General features: G+C 44.0%; 1 protein-coding gene across 1 annotated transcript; it reads left to right on the forward strand.

The window, feature by feature from the left end:
* The first annotated feature begins 891 nt into the window (after nucleotides 1–891).
* Nucleotides 892–16729, forward strand: AFMID (arylformamidase). The gene is made up of 11 exons (XM_061550562.1): nucleotides 892–1042; nucleotides 6278–6389; nucleotides 8199–8303; nucleotides 8454–8502; nucleotides 9224–9309; nucleotides 10622–10694; nucleotides 11271–11374; nucleotides 12394–12472; nucleotides 14575–14710; nucleotides 15744–15848; nucleotides 16399–16729. The coding sequence occupies exons 1-11, from the start codon at nucleotides 992–994 to the stop codon at nucleotides 16435–16437; spliced, it is 939 nt and encodes a 312-aa protein (XP_061406546.1). The 5' UTR covers nucleotides 892–991; the 3' UTR covers nucleotides 16438–16729.
* The last annotated feature ends 4568 nt before the right edge of the window (nucleotides 16730–21297 follow it).

The raw sequence follows: 21297 nt of genomic DNA on the forward strand, positions 1-21297 counted from the left end.
TCTCCAGTAGATCCCTCGATGATTAGCAGAAACCGGTCTTTATAATTCCGTTTCCCTTATTTACCCCAACGGAATTACCCCAAAGGTCACCCTGACCCTGGCTGCTCTCGACGATCCCATGATGATAATGATCACCAATCACCAATCACCTTCTTCTGGCTGCCAAGCGCGGACATGCAGCCGTTCTCGAATATGCGCGCGTTGAACCACCAAGAATATGAATATTCTTCTTGGTTCTTTCGGTAAAGTCATCAGGTGAAGAACAGGTCTGACAGACAGTTCTGTTCTTCACCTGAGGACGGCTGCTTGCGTTGTGGCCGAAACGTCGTGAGAATTATTTTATTATGTTTTATTTTTATTATTTTAATATTTCCCTTCTACATGACTTTACCGAAAGAACCAAGAAGATGAATCCCTGCAGTCACGAAAGCTTTAAATCGAAATATGAATATTGTACAGGGAAATTGAGTGTTCAGGTCCATGCGGCGTACAGCCGTTTAAATACGGACACAAACACGTGTTTACGTGTGTCAATTTGTGTAGGGTGAACGTTGAGATTGAGAAGGCGCACGGTGTGACCGGTAAGGTCTGAATTGGTCTGTAATAAGGAGGGGTAGGCAGATATCGTTTGAATAAGGGCACATTTATTTTAGTTTGTTTGTGTTTCTCCCTTATGATGGAAATTTTAGGATAAACGTTGATATTTAGAAGGGGCACGGTGTGACCGATAAGGTCTGAATTGGTGTGTAATAAGCTAAGGCACTTGATAAGGGATTCACAGCGATGCAATCCACACGCAGGGGGAGATGTATCCAGTGATGTAAAAGCATTGTAAACAAAGTTCACTGGGCGTGTCGTGACAAACCGAGCTTGCCCACCCACCACCCCATCACACGCTGTGCTCCCACACTGAGTTGGCTGCTACTGCTGCTGGCAGCATATAAATTGCAGTATATTGTTAGTCTTCTCTCAAGAGAGAAACCTCGTGGTCATGGCTCAACGCAGCGGTGCAACGCAGGCAAGGGAGACTATGGACAAGGAGGCAAGTGCGAACAACAGCAGCAACAACACTTTCATTGTAACGTTCCAATTTGTAAGACTGTACCGTGCCACTGTCAGCAACATTTGCGTGCGGGTGCTCTTCACGCGGTGCATTGCATTGACCACGCTTCACCACTCTGGCTCGTGCGGCAGTGGATTGACCCCGAGGGTTTACGACGTCGTTGTTACACACATCTTCAAACGTCCAGTGATAGTCCACGAACGGCGTTTATAAGTAAAACACTCGGCTTCTAACAGGGAGTAGTCGTGCCATCGTTGTGTGTTCGTGCTCGCACTTGACAGCTCAGTTTTTCAGTTTCAGTTTTAAGATTAATTTGGAGTAACCCCGTGAGCCATTCGGCTCTTGATTCAGTGTTTGTTTGCTTTATTGCATAAGAGGACGCGGCCGTAATTAAACGCAGCGGTGCTGATTAGAAACACGGACTTTAGACGACTGAACGATGTTGCAAAGGAACTCGATTCAACCGACGCTCGCGTAATCAGCGTGCATGTCGTTCATTGTGAAATTTCGGTCACAGTTCCGATGATCAATGTTACATTGTTTTTTTGGCTTTATTTTGGTGATTTCGAAACGTTTTTTGGTTTGGCCATGTTTGTTTGTTGTAGTACGGTGTTAGACCGATGGCTTTAATCTACATTGTCTTGTGGTTGTTGGCGTTGTTTGACTTGCATCCCACTGGGATTTGTGCACACAGCGTTGGTGTACGGTGCTTTTCTGGAAGATTTTGCTGTTTTTCACTGGATTTTTCTGTTTGCGCATAGTCACTTTAAGAAGTTTTCTTGTTCACGTTTCAAGAGCCGAGTGGCTCACAGGGCTACCTAATAAATGAAACTGAAAACTGAATGTAGATCACGAAACGAATGCGGGTTCTTTTGTTTTTTTTTTGTTAACAACAAAATTTAGACACTAAACATCTACAGCCTGGGTCGTTCAGCTGCAAATTAAACCGACGGATGTTATAGTTTGTTACACCGCAGGACTGCGATAAGATGGTAGCATGGGAAGGGGGAAGCGTGGTTAATCCAACAGTGTATTGATCATGGCTGATAATGATGACTATATAATACTTGTGTAGTGACATAGAATGGGTCACTCCGGTGCGCAGAGCTGGTTTAGGGGCCATCCACTTAGTCCGTACGCAAAAATCTGTCCAAACTTGACCTCTTCCCCCCTCCCTGTACGCACGCAGACTTTTTACACCCCCCCCCCCGAATCCTATAGAACGGCCGATATTTAATCCACGCAGAAACGATCAAGGATTAATAATATTAACGTGTTTAAGTAAACACATTAACCAATTAAGTTTGCGGTACCTTGGCCACTTATTTTGCTGAGCTGCGTGATAGCTGCAGGCAGGGGCACGGTGGCACACGAAGTGACACGTCTCCCACAGTCCCACTTCTTGTCTGACAGCTGAAGGAACTGAACTGTGGCTCATTTGAAGGCCAATGTAGACAAATTTTTATCAAGGCTTCACCCCCCCCCCCCCGTTTCCTATGCGTACGTACATTGTCAGTAGACCCCCCCAAACGCAAGCATACGCATTTGGGTTAAACCCCCTCCATGCGTACGCACTAAATGGGTGTAACAGCCCAGTCTACAAGCAGGGCAGGTGAAGTGTGGCACCGGAGTGCGTAGCGCCGGTTGCTGGCAGTGAAGGGCATTTTTGGGTACAGCGGCCGGTCTGCCAGTAGGTCACGTGGTAGACACGAATGTAGGGTAAAGGTGGCAGCAGAGGGAACACGTGGGGCAGAGCCAGAGCCTTCTGGTGGGTTCCAAAGGGGGGCGTGGCCGAGGGTGGAGCCAGGCCACGCTGGGGAGGATAAAAGGGAGGCCTCGACGCTGGGTCGGGGCTGCTGCGGTTTGCAATAGAACCTGTCGTCTTCACAAGTTTTCGTCCCCGTCTTCAACTCGTCGTCCGTGTTGGGTCAGGCAGCGTGCTGGCTGTCCTCACCCATATATAGTTATCCCCTATACTGTGGGAAGTGTAGAATAAACGTGTATGCCTCCTACTATTAGTGTGTCTGAATTGACAAACTACACTTGTATGTATCTCTGCACGTGTATTTGTGTATTTGATACGTGCACTGCGCATGTTTTTTAGACCGTGTACCATATGTTAACGTAACGCGTGTTGGGTATACAGTATGTGCACGCATCATTATTTCAGACCCTTGGTCAATCAGTTGCTTAATGGAAAACTCACCACATCGTGTTTGGTCATTGTGGTTGTTTGACCATACTTCACTAGACTGGTCAATGCGGGTTGCTTAAGGAAAAGACCCGAGGACCCGTTTAAATTTCACCACTGACGGCCGTGTCCAGGAATGAAACCCAGGTGGCCAGCTTCATAGGTTCGTCGTGGAGTGCCCTAACCACTGCGCCACCGCTCCCCGTGCACATTGACACATACTGTTTTGGACATTTTTGTACACTGTATATACAGTGTATGATTAAAGTCTACTTGGATGACATTTAGAGTCTGCAAATTGATAATATGCAAACTTGTGATTTTCTGTGAATATTTCCTCATTCGGCACTTCGTTATTTATGTTTTCTAAGCCTGCGCAAGCCGAATGTGGTGTGGAATTTCACACTGATGATGACTACGATGCATTTGCTGCAGTGATATTGAGACATCTTCTTGGTTCTTTCGGTAAAGTCACGTAGAAGGGAAGTAATAAAATAATAAAAATAAAACATAATAAAACAATTCTCACGACGTTTCGGCCACAACGCAAGCAGCCGTCCTCAGGTGAAAACCAGGTCCGTCGAGGCGACAGAGTCTGAATGAAACAGCACACGAGCTTGGAGCATATATATAAGCTGGGCGCATTGACAAAGGAATTTGCATATCAAAAGGAATTTAGCATATTTATGGGAAATGCAGGAATGTGATTAGTACTGCATATGCATGTGCATTATGCAGGATTAACAGCATCAAAGGGAGCTGCAGTTACTGCTACTGCAGCAGTTGCTGCTGCTGCTGCAGTTTCTGCTGCTGCTGCAGTTGCTGCTGCTGCTGCAGTTGCTGCTGCTGCTGCACTTGCTGCTGCTGCTGCACTTGCTGCTGCTGCAGTTGCTGCCTTATCCATTTTAATATAACACTATGTATTATTCTACCCACCCTAATGTGTATCATACTGCTATATGTTTACTGTACAATTACGACACCATACATTACTCTGCACACTGCACCATGCCAGTCAGTGGAACGCGGTCTGGAAATCACCGTTAACGTGAACACAATCAGTTAAGATCCGAAATGGTTTATTACGTCCTTCCAATGATTGCTAAGCCAGAATCCATCTTCTCGGTTGAAATTGTCTCTGTGTTTGTATATGTGGATCGCCTCATGAACGAATCTCTCATGATAGCCAGATGGCTTGCAGAGAACCTCTGTCTTGGAGAAGTCAATGTCATGTGAGCCCACTGAATTGTAACAGTGATCTGCCACGGCTGAGGTGTTTGTCCTACCGTGTTTCAGGTCTGCCTTATGTTCACGGATGCGGTCCGAGACATGTCGTTTGGTTTCTCCAATGTAACTGCTACCACAGAGGCAACTTAGTTTGTAGACGCCAGGGTACTGTATGTCTGGAACCACATCTTTTACAGACGGGACCAGATCACGGATTTTATGTACTGTGTTGAATCGGACCTGGATCTTGTGTTTAATCAGGATTTTGGAGATCTTTTTTGTGACCCCAGCAATGTAGGGTAAGGTGATGGTCTTGAAAGGCTCCTCAACAGGATCCTTCTTGATGGTTGGAGTGATGGCTTTGCGGATTGTGTAGTCGGAGTAACCATTATCCTTAAGAGCTTGGCGTACGTGTTTGAGTTCACTGGAAATGTGTTCATGGTCGGAGATGCATTGGGCTCTATGATATAGAGTCTTGATGAGGGAATTCTTCTGGGATGGATGGTGGTGGGAATCCGGTTTTAGATAAGCATCCGTGTGGGTGGCTTTCCTGTAGACAGAGTGGCTCATTGAACCACCAGGTCTCCTTTTGATTAGGACATCCAAAAAGGGTAGCTTGCCATCATTTTCGACTTCCATGGTGAATCTAATGGCTGGGTGTATGGAATTGATGTGGTCGACATACACATCAATTCCATACACCCAGCCGACATACAGTACCCTGGCGTCTACAAACTAAGTTTCCTCTGTGGTAGCAGTTACATTGGAGAAACCAAACGACATGTCTCGGACCGCATCCGTGAACATAAGGCAGACCTGAAACACGGTAGGACAAACACCTCAGCCGTGGCAGATCACTGTTACAATTCAGTGGGCTCACATGACATTGACTTCTCCAAGACAGAGGTTCTCTGCAAGCCATCTGGCTATCATGAGAGATTCGTTCATGAGGCGATCCACATATACAAACACAGAGACAATTTCAACCGAGAAGATGGATTCTGGCTTAGCAATCATTGGAAGGACGTAATAAACCATTTCGGATCTTAACTGATTGTGTTCACGTTAACGGTGATTTCCAGACCGCGTTCCACTGACTGGCATGGTGCAGTGTGCAGAGTAATGTATGGTGTCGTAATTGTACAGTAAACATATAGCAGTATGATACACATTAGGGTGGGTAGAATAATACATAGTGTTATATTAAAATGGATAAGGCAGCAACTGCAGCAGCAGCAAGTGCAGCAGCAGCAGCAACTGCAGCAGCAGCAGCAACTGCAGCAGCAGTAGAAACTGCAGCAGCAGCAGCAACTGCTGCAGTAGCAGTAACTGCAGCTCCCTTTGATGCTGTTAATCCTGCATAATGCACATGCATATGCAGTACTAATCACATTCCTGCATTTCCCATAAATATGCTAAATTCCTTTTGATATGCAAATTCCTTTGTCAATGCGCCCAGCTTATATATATGCTCCAAGCTCGTGTGCTGTTTCATTCAGACTCTGTCGCCTCGACGGACCTGGTTTTCACCTGAGGACGGCTGCTTGCGTTGTGGCCGAAACGTCGTGAGAATTGTTTTATTATGTTTTATTTTTATTATTTTATTACTTCCCTTCTACGTGACTTTACCGAAAGAACCAAGAAGATGAATCCCTGCAGTCACGAAAGCTTTAAATCGATATTGAGACACTTTACAAAAAAATAAGAGGCTGGCTGTGCGCCAAATTTATTATGAATAGCAATTAAAAGTGTGTGAAGAGTCGTATAACCTGTTCGTTTCTGCACATGCCCCAAAGGAGTGCAACAGGCAATTTTCTCCAACCCTGTGGTCTAAGAGGATCATCCAGCCATTTGAAGGCAGCAATGAACATCCCGTGGTTGATGCACACATCAAAGCCCTGCAGGAAGGTATGTAGAAATCAGTCGCTATTTCCAAAGCATGTTGGTCACCTTGAAATAAATTTGAGTGCAATGATATTAAAGATCACTTGCAATGGGGCTCTGATAAAAAAAATACATTGGACAAATTTTGACAACACTTTAATAAAATGCGGAGAAACACTGCATATCATTTAAATGTGTTTTTTTACAATACTGTAATGCTTTTGTCAAATAATTTGCATGCAATTGGTTAATATATTTAAAGTAAAATAGCCCATTGAGTATTCATACTTTTTTCAGGTTAGTTGTGCTTAGTATTTTTCACCTCTTCTGTCGTTGAGCAATTTTACATTCAGGAGTTAGCCAGAAGATGTGGAGTGAAATGCTATAAACCAGCGGTCGGGAACCTATGGCTCGCGAGCCATATATGGCTCTTCCAGTGACGGCATATGGCTCCCAGACAAGTTTGAGTTGAAAAAAATAATAAAAAAAAAAAAATCAGTTTGGAACTGATTTTAAAATACTTGTGATATTGTTTAATAATACTGTGTCATTTTAAAGTAAACAGAAATTAGTTTTGAAGATAAATTTCACGGGTCACGCCTGCATGAAGCTCAACCTCACCACGTATGAACCAGACTACAAGGCCATCAGCAAAACCATATAGCAGCAGAAGTCGCATTAAAAGTAAGACATTTAATTTATTATACGTTAAAAATACTATATGGCGCTCAATGAAATATATTTAGAAATATTTGGCTTTTATGGCTCTCCCAGTCAAAAAGGTTCCCGACCCCTGCTATAAACCATATATATATATTTAAAAAATATATAAATTGCTTAAGAGGAGAGACAGAAAGTATATAATTTCCACCACTCCCTTGTCTCACCCTGTACATTTGAAATGCTATAAACCATATATATATATTTAAAAAATATATAAATTGCTTAAGAGGAGAGACAGAAAGTGTATAATTTCCACCACTCCCTTGTCTCACCCTGTACATTTGAAATGCTATAAACCATATATATATATTTAAAAAATATATAAATTGCTTAAGAGGAGAGACAGAAAGTGTATAATTTCCACCACTCCCTTGTCTCACCCTGTACATTTGAAATGCTATAAACCATATATATATATTTAAAAAATATATAAATTGCTTAAGAGGAGAGACAGAAAGTATATAATTTCCACCACTCCCTTGTCTCACCCTGTACATTTGAAATGCTATAAACCATATATATATATTTAAAAAATATATAAATTGCTTAAGAGGAGAGACAGAAAGTATATAATTTCCACCACTCCCTTGTCTCACCCTGTACATTTGAAATGCTATAAACCATATATATATATTTAAAAAATATATAAATTGCTTAAGAGGAGAGACAGAAAGTATATAATTTCCACCACTCCCTTGTCTCACCCTGTACATTTGAAATGCTATAAACCATATATATATATTTAAAAAATATATAAATTGCTTAAGAGGAGAGACAGAAAGTATATAATTTCCACCACTCCCTTGTCTCACCCTGTACATTTGAAATGCTATAAACCATATATATATATTTAAAAAATATATAAATTGCTTAAGAGGAGAGACAGAAAGTGTATAATTTCCACCACTCCCTTGTCTCACCCTGTACATTTGAAATGCTATAAACCATATATATATATTTAAAAAATATATAAATTGCTTAAGAGGAGAGACAGAAAGTGTATAATTTCCACCACTCCCTTGTCTTACCCTGTACATTCCATACCCAAAGCTCTGTGGAGTTGGGCTGCCATGCGACTTACACCTGCCCATTGACTCCGCTGTGCATCAGGGACTGCACGTGGGAAAGCTGTCGCAGAAACCATTCTGGACGTCTCCTACGGCCCCGGAGATGACGAAAAGATGGATATTTATATGCCTCTGAAACCAAACCCAGGTGCTTTTGCAAATAGCCTGCACTCTCACTATTAATTTACGTACACGCTTGACAGTATATATGTTTTAATCGGTGGATGTTTGTGTATCTTATGTCTGCGTTTCTCACGTCCACGCATTCCTGCTGATGGCCTCACGTCACCTCGGCAAGCTCCCCCAGTCTTCGTTTACATTCACGGAGGCTACTGGCGTATCCTTGGGTATGAGCGCTGACCACACGACATGCATGCAACTATTAAAAATATATATATTTTAGCCATGTTCATGAAATTATCAAAATTCCCGCTTTGGGGGAGTGTTTACGCCCACAATCAATGTATTACAGTCTCCTCATACAGGTTATGGGCGGTGAAATAAATGGATCTTTTCATCTTCTTGGTTCTTTCGATAAAGTCATGTAGAATTGAAATAATGAAATAATAAAAATAAAACATAATAAAATAATTCTCACGACGTTTCGGCCGCAATGCAAGTAGCCGTCCTCAGGTGGAGAACAGGTCTGTCGGGGAGACGTCGTGAGAATTATTTTATTATGTTTTATTTTTATTATTTTATTATTTCAATTCTACGTGACTTTACCGAAAGAACCAAGAAGATGAATCCCTGCAGTCACCAAAGCTTTAAATCGAAAAATAAATGGATCTTCATCACTTTTTCAAATCTAGCTCCCCAAACTTTATCATGTTTATTTATGTGTAAATAAAACATTGACAACAGTACCCACCTATCTTTGTGAAAGCACATCCCTGAATGGCCATCACTAGATTATTCTTATGAGGCACTGGTGAATCATTTATCTGCAGTACAGTCTATGAAATGGATTCATCCTAATGCAGAATCAACAGTGTCGAGAAAGTTTCCACAAAAATATTGCAGTGCCCCACTTTGATGACTGGTGTGTGTGTGCGTGCCTTTTTTTAGGAAGGAGTTTTCTGGATATATGGTGCCTCCCCTGGTCGAATCTGGAGCTGTGGTGGTGGCTCTGAGCTACACTCTTAGTCCTAAAGGTCAGGAGATGTCGTGTTTGTGTACGTGTCTGTAACATGACCTTACAAACTGAGCTAAACTATTTTATTTTAGCAGGCAAAGTCCACTCAGCTGTGAGACATATTTCAGAGGCAAGCTGGCCAAACATGATTGCTCATGAAAGTGGCGTATCATATATTTTGGAACGTATAGTAGCAGCCAAATAATACTGGGAGGAACCCACTGGTTCCACCAACCCACAGGGGATTATTGTGTCCGTCCGTCCGTCGTGCAGGGAGGTGCTTGGTGTGGAGGGGCTGGGTGGGGAGGGTGGGGAGGGGCTGGGTGGGGAGGGCTTGGTGGGGAGGGGCTGGGTGGGGAGGGTGGGGCTGGGTGGGGAGGGTGGGGAGGGTGGGGAGGGGCTGGGTGGGGAGGGCTGGGTGGGGAGGGGAGGGTGGGGAGGGGCTGGGTGGGGAGGGTGGGGAGGGGCTGGGTGGGGGGTGGGAGGGGTGGGGCTGGGTGGGGAGGGGCTGGTCACCCCGTGGTGCCCTTATAAAACTCAACGTTTAACCTACTCACGCCGGCTTGTGCCCGCCCTCACAGTTGGGCATATTTGCGGAATACACCACGCCACCGTTGACCCTGGCCATTGACCGAGTAACCCAACATTCCTACCAGCTCCCTCCGCAGGAATGTGTTATAGACACATGTTTCTGAATGTGGAGGGAAAAACTGGAGGACCTGGAGAAAATCCACACTACCACCAAGGAGATAACATGCAAATTCACAAATATATAGGTGTTGGGGTCGGGATAAAATCCATGACCTCCTGCATACCAGGCGAAGGAGATAATATCTTGCACCAAAGACTGTAAATACACAGACTGTTTACAGAACAGAGATTTTGATGCAAACTTGTTCATTGGCTTTATATTATAGAGTAAGCACTGATTATAATTAGTATCTGTCAGAATGTATATTTACATCTGCAGACCTTTGCCAATCTACTGCTGGATGAAGACCTCCCATGCCATACAGGTTGTGGGGTTTATTTTACCATATTTTACTACGTTGGTTAGTGCAGATTGGCAAAGGTGCAGAGCATATATTTGACAGTATATAAGTACATCGGATATTGTTGTACCACCCTCTGCTGCCTACATTTTGACCCGTTGCCTGTAACACCTCTTATGCATGGTTGTTGGCCCATCTCAGCATTATATAGGCTCAACCCTTCTTACCTGCCAATATATGATGAGATTGGGCACATTCAAAAAGTAGCATACATTGGTTATAATAAGTATGCACAGTAAACACTGATTCATGATGTGATAGAGTTATGATATTTTGTAGGAAGCATGGATCTCATGGTTGACCAGATGCGGAGAGCTGTTGCCTTCATATCTCGACAATATTCACACTTCAGGTAATGTTTCTCATGGCAAGATATGATCAAATATGGAATGAAATATGTATAAGACGAAATGTAATCATACTGCGAGTGGTAACTGAAGTAATTGATGAGAGTTCTTGACCTTTGGAAATTTGTTTAAAGTAAGATTCAAGGAATGCTACAATTTTATACCACAATGCCTTTACCCAAATCACCTATAATGGGCCCAATATCAGATCTCTGACGCTAAGCTGTTTGAGTCTGTATAGTGCTTGGATCAGCAACTACCTTGCACTAAAACAGGTGTTGTAGGCTGCTACAGAGTGACATTTGAAATAGAGGGCAGAGCAACAACATTGTTGTACTGTACTATATACACGCTGCCTGCCTTTACCAACCCACGCTGACTAGCGTGGTAAAGTATGGTAAAATAACCCCCACGACCTGCACGGCATGGGGAGGTCCTCGTCAATCACTGGATGAACAAAAGGGCCGTTCACATCACAATGTGCTGCCCTCAAAGGGTTCTTCTGTACGGAGATGTCAACACAATAGTTGTAGCTTTCACTGCTTTAATGATGGTGATAAATGTTGCCGTGTGGAATGCAGTGGAATGTATCTGTGTGGTCACTCTGCCGGTGCTCACCTGGCTGCCATGGTCCTCGCCACCGATTGGTCGCTTCCAGAGTATGGTGTGACCCCTGACATCAAAGGTGTATGTACCCAGGGTTTCGCTTACCAATGGGCACCTGTTAGTTTTGGCGTTTGAGCGTTTTTCTTCAACAGCGGTGGCGCATGCTTTTCTTTTCTGAGGCCCGATTAGAACTTTTAAATACCGGGCCACACATTAGTTGATACTTAAAGTTTGATCAAGCTAGGAATTCCGCATTGATTGTCTACTCAGCACTACTTGAAAAGCAATAGGTGAATGACAATGCAACACTTTGAAACAGGTAGAAAATATTTCCCTCTAGTACCTGATTATATGTGAAGTGGCTTGCAGTGACAGACTAACATTGTTTGTGGCAGGGGCGGTTTCTTCATTAGGGCGATTGGGCGACGCACCACCAATGTGTGAAAGGGACTTTTTCAATCACATTCAAAATCTCATTCAACCAAAGTTACGCTAGGCGTTACTGTGCCTCTGAATATAGTCCAATCAGCGTCATGTCACGTTCTGTGGAGTACTGCCTCTTTTTGGGCGATTTCACTCTGGCTGAGAATCGCCCAGAGTGTTCCCATAGACTTACATTCAAAGATGTTTTTTTTCGAACGGCGGGCGCTCCAATGCATTCTCTATAGCTTCTGGGAGGGCTCGCACTAACGTGCTTACGTCATCATACGTAAGCACGTTTCAGTCAACAATATTATTTGTCGCCACCTAGTGGAATCTTTAATAAAAGAAACCGAGTGGATTGTAATAATAGTGAGTATAGAAACAAACAAGGAGATGTATAGTAAGAGTCACTTTATTTTTCCTTAATATTAAAGTAGTGAAGTTGCCTTTACATGCTTAAGCTGTTAATTTATCCATTGCATGGGTGGATCTTATCCTTATCAATCATCCAGACATTTGCCCCCCCTGAGAGATTTTGCAGGAGCCACCACTGGTTTGAGGCCTGTTTCAAAATGGCGTGTCGAATGTGGGCAATGAGCCATACGAAATAATCATGCAACTTATCCGGCCACAGCAGACAAGTGCCTCATATCTACACTTTGTTTCTGTTCCCAGGTGGGTTCCTGCTGAGTGGGGTGTTTGACCTCCGGCCCCTAGTGGAAACCTACGTGAATGAGCATCTCAAAATGACTTTGTGAGTATCATTGTATAATGTTTTTGAATAATGTTAATTCTATATATGCAAAAAGCAGTACTAAAATATGAGTGGGTAAACTAACTGGACAATTTCGATTTAAAGCTTTCGTGACTGCAGGGATTCATCTTCTTGGTTCTTTCGGTAAAGTCACGTAGAAGGAAAATAATAAAATAATAAAAATAAAACATAATAAAATAATTCTCACGACGTTTCGGCCACAACGCAAGCAGCCGTCTTCCTTCTACGTGACTTTACCGAAAGAACCAAGAAGATAACTGGACAATGCCATATCCTCTAAATAGGACGTTAGTAAATTAACTCGGAAAAATAGACTAGTACCCGGCAAATATGATTTAACAACCATAAAGCAGTTAAGGTTTTACCTAGTTAATAACATCCTTCCAATGATTGCTCAATTTGTATCCATCTTCTCGGTTGAAGTTATGTCTATGTTTATATATCTGGATGGCTTCATGAACAAACCTTTGATAGTAGCCAGAAGATTTGCAGAGTACCTTGGTCTTGGATAAAACAATATCATGCGAGCCCACAGCGTTCTAACAATGGTCAGCCACGGCAGAGGTATTGGTTCTGCCGTGTTTCAGATCTGCCTTGTGTTCGCGAACACGGTCCGAGACATGTCGTTTCGTTTCCCCAATGTAACTACTACCGCAGGTACAACTCAGTTTGTAGACTCCAGGATATTGCATGCCAGGAATGACATCCTTCACAGATGGGATTAGATCACGGATTTTGTGTACTGTATTGAATCGGACCTGGATCTTGTGTTTGTTTAAGATTTTGGAAATCTTTTGGTAACACCTGCTACGTATGGTAACGTGATGGTTTTGATCGGCTCCTCAGGAGGTTGTTTCTCTCTCCATGGTTGGAGAAACAGCTTTGCGAATAATGTGGTCCGAGTACCCATTCATCTTGAGGGCCTGGTGTACGTGTTCCAGTTCACTGGCTAGGTGGTGTTGGTCGGAAATGCAGTGGTCCCTATGGTGTAGTGTTTTGATGAGGGAATTCTTCTGTGCCCAATATTCAAATATTCTCAAAATGTCTCCCCCAATATATTGGTATAAAATAGATTTCTGTTTATATGATTGTGGTTATGGTTGTACATTATTAATCCCTAATCTCTGCCATTACATACAATTAAACAAAAAATGTAATAAATACACTATTAGACATTATTGTAAAAAATAAATAAAAAGTCGATCCTATGTGTAAGTGAATTTTTTTATATTTTAGGCAGGAAATTAGTTTTCAAATTTTAGTTTTTTGGGGGGGGGGGGGGAACCCCCAGACCCCCTGGAAGTTTTGGTCCCCCCCAATGTTGACTCCATGGCTACGGCCTTGGTGGTGGGAATCCGGTTTCAGATAGGAATCTATGTGGTTGGCTTACCTGTAAACAGAGTGTCCCAACCCTGTTCATCTACATTTACCCGATATAATTTTGCTGTCTTCAACGTAATAATTTCGGCATGCTTTGCACATCAAGATAACGTGGCGTGTTTTTGCACTGTACAGTCTTGTGATGGACTTTGGCTCATGTGAGCGAAGATTGTAGCATTTTTTTAAATATTCAGGCATCAAAAAGACAAAGACAGTTGTGTACTGCTTTAATTTTTATGAGGATTTGGCCAACATGATTGACTGCTGTATTTTGTGCCTGACGGACTTAATGTTGATCAGCCCAATAACGTGTGATGTTCACATTGCATTTTTAGGGCGAGTTTTTGTTTCTTTAAACCAACAACCAAGTTTTATTTTCATTGCCAATGAATATCTGTACCTGTCATGAGCCTTTCATGGGTCAACCAAGACAAACAAATGAATTGGTTGAATGTGCAATAGCAGCACTCGATAAAAAAAAATAGCTACTGGACGTGTTGCTATTTCTACGAAACGACTGTGCACTGCCCCAGTGTTAGTAACCTAACAGGCACCTGCCCCTCGCTCTGTCCAGGATTGAAACGTATTACGGAGGGGCTGGTGGTTACGGTGAAGTCTTGCCTTTGCCAAAAAAGACTTGCACACACATTTACGTGACCTTTGAGCTGCCCGTGCTGCGCTACACACATGTTTGCTGACAGGGAGGACATGGCACGTAACAGCCCGATGTTAAAAGTTGATGCGATGGCCCCGTTGGCTGGAAATTGTCACATCGTCCTGGCTGTGGCGGAGCATGACTCGCCCGAGTTTCACCGCCAGTCCCAAGAGCTTGAGCAGGTAGAGTTGATTGCTCTCATTCACACGTTGACTTATATTATCTGTGGCCGTGGGATCTGCAATAACAGGGTGATCCCATTATACATATCCACTCAACTTGGAAAAAGCATTAATTATGGGTTGTGTTTGAGGGTTGCAAGGCATGGCAGCGCAATCGCATCAGTTCTTACAATTGTTGTTGTTTTTATTTACTTTTTTAATCGGACCTGTGTTATAGAATTTGCGATACAATCTGTATATAATGTTTCTTTGCAGTGGCGTATACACAAATTATACATATGTGTGAGCCCCAGATATGATACTTTCCATCCGTGCTACTATCTTCATTTGTTCCTCTGTAAGATATGGAGCCATTGCTTTCACGAGATTCACTCACCTGTTGAGAATACATTTAAAGGGTCATAAATCAGTGGGCTTTCTATAAATGGATCACCCTGTATATTAGGCTGCATTTAATATTTGACTGTATGTAACATACTCATTCAAAATGATAGGATTAATGTTAGTATTTGGTCGATAATTTTAAATAATTATGAATATATGTCTTGATTCTTGATTTGAAGCTTTCGTGCCTGCAGGAATGCATACTCTTTGGTTCTTTCGGTAACTTATTCATGACCCCAAAAAACGAAACGTTTTTTTTTGGGAAACGTGTCTTTGATGGTGTGATATGATGCATTCAGTGGGTGTGTGTTCATGCTTTGTGCACGGAGTGAACGAGACCTGCCCTCTTGAACATGTACTCACACCTGCTAGTAACGTCTCAGGGAGTTATAACTCACATTTTGAATGATAATCATTCAAAGGGAAAGAGTAAGTAACTTTCAGTGCGTATAAATTCACTTAAAGGAATATTTGTGGTCCACTAAATGGAATTTCAGCCTTTACGATCCAACACTGCTTACTCTGGTTACATCAGGTTGCTTCAATGCCCTTAAACAAACTCACTGTGGTTCAAGAGAATGGGAGACCAAATCAGTTGTGCCCCCAGTGCTGCTCTGATGGAGCCTTTCTTATTGTTCTATTTGTCAAGTCTTTAAAGGGCGCCGGCTTCAATGTCACCTACCTGGATGTGCCTAACGTGGATCACTTTGACCTGGTTGAGAAGCTCTGCGGTGAGGAGTACCAGCTCACTCAGGTTGGTGATGTTGATTACGATGACGACGAATGGTGTGGATGTTTGTCAATTTGCAAAGCGGATAGTTTCATTGTGAAAACGAACAAACACTTGCCAACTTTGCCATTAACATTGCCTGGGCAAAAGAAAGGAAAATACTAAAATAGTTTTATTGACTATATAATACAGTAAAAGTTTTGGGTTAGATCCTGGAAGTTTAAATGCGTCGTAAACCCAACTCCACCCAACATAGGTGGTGTTTGTGGTTTGTGTTTGTACACCAGTGTTAAGGCAGTATCTTGATTTAGTTTACCTCAATTTTGTATGTTGGCCTAAGTGTTCTTGTACGTTTCTAATTTTGTATGGCAAATGCTGAGCAAAGTAATGGTATCGATCTTTGGACTGTATGTGTCTTGATAATCATTGATCAATCTGCCTATTACTGTATATTCATCTGTCCACTTACTGATGGCTCTTTAAGGCAAATTTTAATAAGTGTGGCTTAAGTATGGATTATATTGCACTCTGAATTGTATTAAAATGGTTTTTGGCTTGCTCTGGTTATTTTCAGGTCATCAAGGAAGTGATGTTTGGTGGAGTGAAACCATGAGGTGAATGATTTAAAATCGCTTTGTCAGAAATATGGTTACTCTAAAAGAACAGCAGATTGAGGGCATGCAAACATAAATGTGTATCTGTCAAGTAAAAACACAGCGGTATTTGCATGATATACTGTAAGCCGTTGGAGAGCAATGTTCGCCTTGCATTGCAATATAATTACTTACTGCTTATCTTCTAAAGGCGAAGTATATCGGACATGTACAACTCCGAGTTTTACGTAATTTTGTATGCATGTAGAGGTTTAGTTGAACAAATCCAGTTCAATAAAATCTTCATTTTCACAAGTGTGTGTCGTTATTTGGATGCAGCTCAAACTAATTACAATTCTTCAAGAGTGGAAGACACTTTAACAGACACCCTGTATACAGTATGTGGTGGGCTTATAGTTCATAGCAAAAGTGTCAATGACTTATTGACGGGATTGTTTCTATTGAAAGCTGGAGTAACTTTTTGTTAATGTATGACCTGAATCTACTGCTGGATGAAGGCACCTCCAAGATGTGTCGGTCGTGGGTTTGTTCGACCACCAGCCCCCACTGGTCAGTGGTCAGATGTTGGCCATCGCCAGCAATCAAGCTTAGGCATCTTGGTTCATAGTGCAGTAAGCTAAACATTACTAAACCCTTTAGGCATGGTTGACCCCCCGATCAAGTCCACTGATTCCCACTCCCATCCCCCCTTCCCCATGCAAAAGCTACAAAGGCCAAAATAGACAGATCACACGTCCACGCTTCTAGTCGACGCGGTGTTGGTAAGGCAGTTGTTTCATGTGCATTTGGGTGTTTTGTTCTTCAACGTGGCGTTGACGTTCCCCACTCACGCACATTCAACATTTCTCCTGCACAGTCTCCATGCCACATCCTCCGCCCACCCCCCCCCACCCCGAGAGGCTTTCGTGCCTCCCAGAGGTCGCAATCGGGTACCCGATACCCGTACCCTACCCGATACCCGGCTACCCGTACCCGGCCTGGTACGGGTAGCCGTTTGCGACCCTGGTGCGGCCGGGTACGGGTAGGCCGTGAGTCACTGGTGAGTAACCGTTTGTCACTCATTTCCCAACGTCTTGTCTCTTCTCACAATTCAAGTTCCTAGAATCAACCCACCCGCGCCTGCAACATGGCTTCATCCCAGAGGTCGCAATTGGGTACTCGTACCCGTACCCTACCCGATACCCGGCCGGGTACGGGTAGCCGGGTATCGGGTAGGGTACGGGTACCCGATTACGACCCTGGTACGGCCGGGTACGGGTAAGGAATCAAAACCCGTTTGCGACCTCTGGTGCCTCCCCAGGGGGTGGGGGGGGGAGTTGCCCCACGGGTTGATACTTTCTGTACTCCGCAGTTAACGCCACCCCTGAAGTAACTGAAGAGTATCAATGTTTGCAAAAGGTCATCTCCCTGCAGCTGGGAAGCGGTGGTATAACGGCTCTGGGGAATTCTGAACTAAAATAGAACGCTTCGCCACTGTATCCTGGTGTCGTGGCTGACTCTGGGTTACTCACATGAGGACACATTGCAGAGGGCTACAGCGCTTCATGGAACCAGGCAGGTGCTCAGGGCCCCAGTACATTCTCTGCACGTCCTGAGAGACAATACAGCAGCGACAGAGGGCAGCATTTAGCCACCCACTGCCAGAGGTCGCAAACGGGTTTTGATTCCTTACCCGTACTCGGCCGCACCAGGGTCGCAAACGGGTACTCGTACCCGGCCGTACCCGTACCCTACCCGTACCCGGCCGGGTACGGGTAGGGTACGGGTATCGGGTACCTGATTGCGACCTCTGGGATGAAGCCATGTTGCAGGCGCGGGTGGGTTGATTATAGAAACTTGAATTGTGAGAAGAGACAAGACGTTGGGAAATGAGTGACAAACGGTGACTCACCAGTGACTCACGGACTACCCGTACCCGTACCCGGCCGCACCAGGGTCGCAAACGGGTACCCGTACGGGTAGCCGGGTATCGGGTAGGGTACGGGTATCGTCACGCGACTTTGGACGATATTTGACCCCCCCGCATCGTCACACGGCGTCACAAAAAGTCAGACCCCCCCTCAAATATGACGTCACAAAGCTCTGCCCCCCTCCCCCCCAAAACCATATTTCCATTTTTAAAATAAACATGCTTCAAATCGCTTTAAACTATTGTCATTGTAGTGCGTATTTAATGTGGCGCTGCACTCTGATGTTGTAGGAAAAAACATTTAATAAAAAGTATATTTAACTAAGTAGAACGTGTTGTCTATATTTATTTAAAGTTGCGCATTTTGATGTGACGTCACATTCCTCAACCCCCCTCCCCTCGTCACACATCGTCACAAATGTCTGATCCCCCCCCCCCCCCCAGGTGCGTGATGTCATTTATGAACGGCCCCCAAGTAGAGATGGCTGATTCTAAGACTTTTGGAGTCGATTCTGGATTCGGTTTCCAATTTCGATATATGTTCCAACCCGCACCCCACCCCCTCAGGAAACAAACTCTTTCTGCAACCATTCATGTCATTTTACAATGTAACACATTCCTGCGGAGGGAGCTGGTAGGAACGTTGGGTTGCTCGGTCAATGGCCAGGGTCAACGGCGGCGTGGTGTATTCCGCAAATATGGCCGACTGTGAGGGCGGGCACAAGCCGGCGTGAGTAGGTTAAACGTTGAGATTTATAAGGGCACCACGGGGTGACCCCCCCACCCAGCCCCCCCACCCAGCCCCACCCTCCTCACCCTCCCCTCCCCACCCAGCCCCTCCCCACCCTCCCCTCTCCACCCAGCCCCACCCCTCCCATTTTTGGATGCACGACGGACGGACACAATAATCCCCTGTGGGCTGGTGGAACCAGGTTGTTCCTACCAGTATTATTACTGGATTAGTGCAGCGTGCATAATTCAAAAATTAAGTGATACATACAAATTATATACAGAAATAGAATAAACATTAACTGAACGTATTCATGGTTCTTTCGGTAAAGTCACATTTTATTGTTTCATTTTTATTATTTTATTATTTCCCTTCTTTGTGACTTTACCGAAAGAACCAAGAATATGAATTCCTGCAGTCACTAAAGCTTTAAATCGAAAAATTAACTGAACGGTTTGAATATTTTGTGGCACAATTATTGGGAAAGTACACTTGGTCTACTAGGAAGCATTTCCAGACTGTAATCTATCAATAATCTAGTTTTGTTGGGCTTGAAATAAAATAACAAAAATAAACCAGTGTGAAAATCCACGAATAACCACCATCCACACCTCTCCCCAAATCAATTTAACACGTCATGTAATTTACAACATATTCACTCAAATTAACCTCAAACATTTTTTTATTATCCTCGGGATATTTTGAGACAAGTGTTGAAAACTCTTGGGACCCCGCTGCTTTGAGAACACACGGGAGGGTAGGGAGGGTACCAGCGCTGCTTCACTCGTTTTGTGAATTACTTGGTTGCGATATACATAATGACTTTAAGGCAAGTCTTTTACTGGTAGGAACCTCCTAGTTACACCAGCCCAAAGGGGATTATTGTGACCGTCCGTCGTGCAGGGAGGGGCTGGGTGGGGAGGGAGGGGCTGGGTGGGGAGGGGAGGGTGGGGAGGGGCTGGGTGGGGAGGGTGGGGCTGGGTGGGGAGGGCTGGTCACCCCGTGGTGCCCTTATAAAACTCAACGTCTAACCTACTCACGCCGGCTTGTGCCCGCCCTCCAAGTCGGGCATATTTGCGGAATACACCACGCCGCCGTTGAACCTGGCCATTGACCGAGCAACCCAAAGTTCCTACCAGCTCCCTCCGCAGGAATGTGTTATTGTGTTCATTTAAAATGCGTTTGAATACACAAGGGTGCTTTACATTTAATCCGTACAATACAAATTGTATTTATTTAACCTCTCGGCGAAACTGCATCTCGAGATGCTGTCGCAGAGAAAGGCTTTCTTGTCTTTGTTAGGATGGCATAAGGATGACCCTGTAGTGATAAGCCATTAATTCTCTCGTTGAGCGTAATTGTGATAACACTTTGTAACGTACAGACGCAAATTCACGAAGTAAAAATAGCATGTCGTTAATATCAAGTACTCCATGGCGGGCGAGAGTGCTTGAAAGTTCATATTCCCCTTCGCGGTGTTATGAGCGTTGTTGCCAGTTGAAAGACTTGACCGACGCCATTTTGTGGCGGTGACTGGAGACGGAGCATTGTGGGGGGATTCCTCTCGTGGCTCTGCATTCACATTCACGTTCACACACGCGGGAGCAATGCTTCCACCTCCAGCCCAGCCACAGTATGCTTCTCATTATTGCGGCCATCCCTTGTGTCCGAGCATAATGGACGTCAAAGCGAATGGGGAAGTGGAAAACTCCATCGTGGTAAAAAAAAAACAATTTCAGAGAGTGGATCCGGCAGGATTATCTGTCCAATTAATGGAGCGGAATGTGCCAAACGTTGATGATTTGTACAACCCAGTGGGTTGCGGTGATTACGGATCATTTAGCATCTGCTTGTAAGTCTTGGTTCACTGATTTCAGGCCAGATGGGGGCCTAGAAACAGTGAAAATGTGTGAGCGTTGGTATAAGTGGTGAGTGCTGTTCATTTTGAGTCTTATTGCTACACGTGCCACAGGAGTGGTTTAATGATGTAACTTATAACTTAATATGAACTCAAAAAAATGTGTTTTTTTACTTGTACTTCTTTAAACCACCACGTGGTGTTGGTAATCAAAAGGAATACGAGGCAGACAGGACTGCTTCTTCAAAGTGGCCTTTGGAAATGGAACCGTCAAAGTAGTCAACCGACTCGGTGGCAAGGTTCAGTTTTATTTATTAGGTATAGCCCTGTGAGCCATGCGGCGCTTGAATCGGGTGCAACCA

Source organism: Lethenteron reissneri, chromosome 12, assembly GCF_015708825.2.
Source record: "Lethenteron reissneri isolate LAM-NWPU_2019-01 chromosome 12, ASM1570882v1, whole genome shotgun sequence".
Taxonomy (NCBI): domain Eukaryota; kingdom Metazoa; phylum Chordata; class Hyperoartia; order Petromyzontiformes; family Petromyzontidae; genus Lethenteron; species Lethenteron reissneri.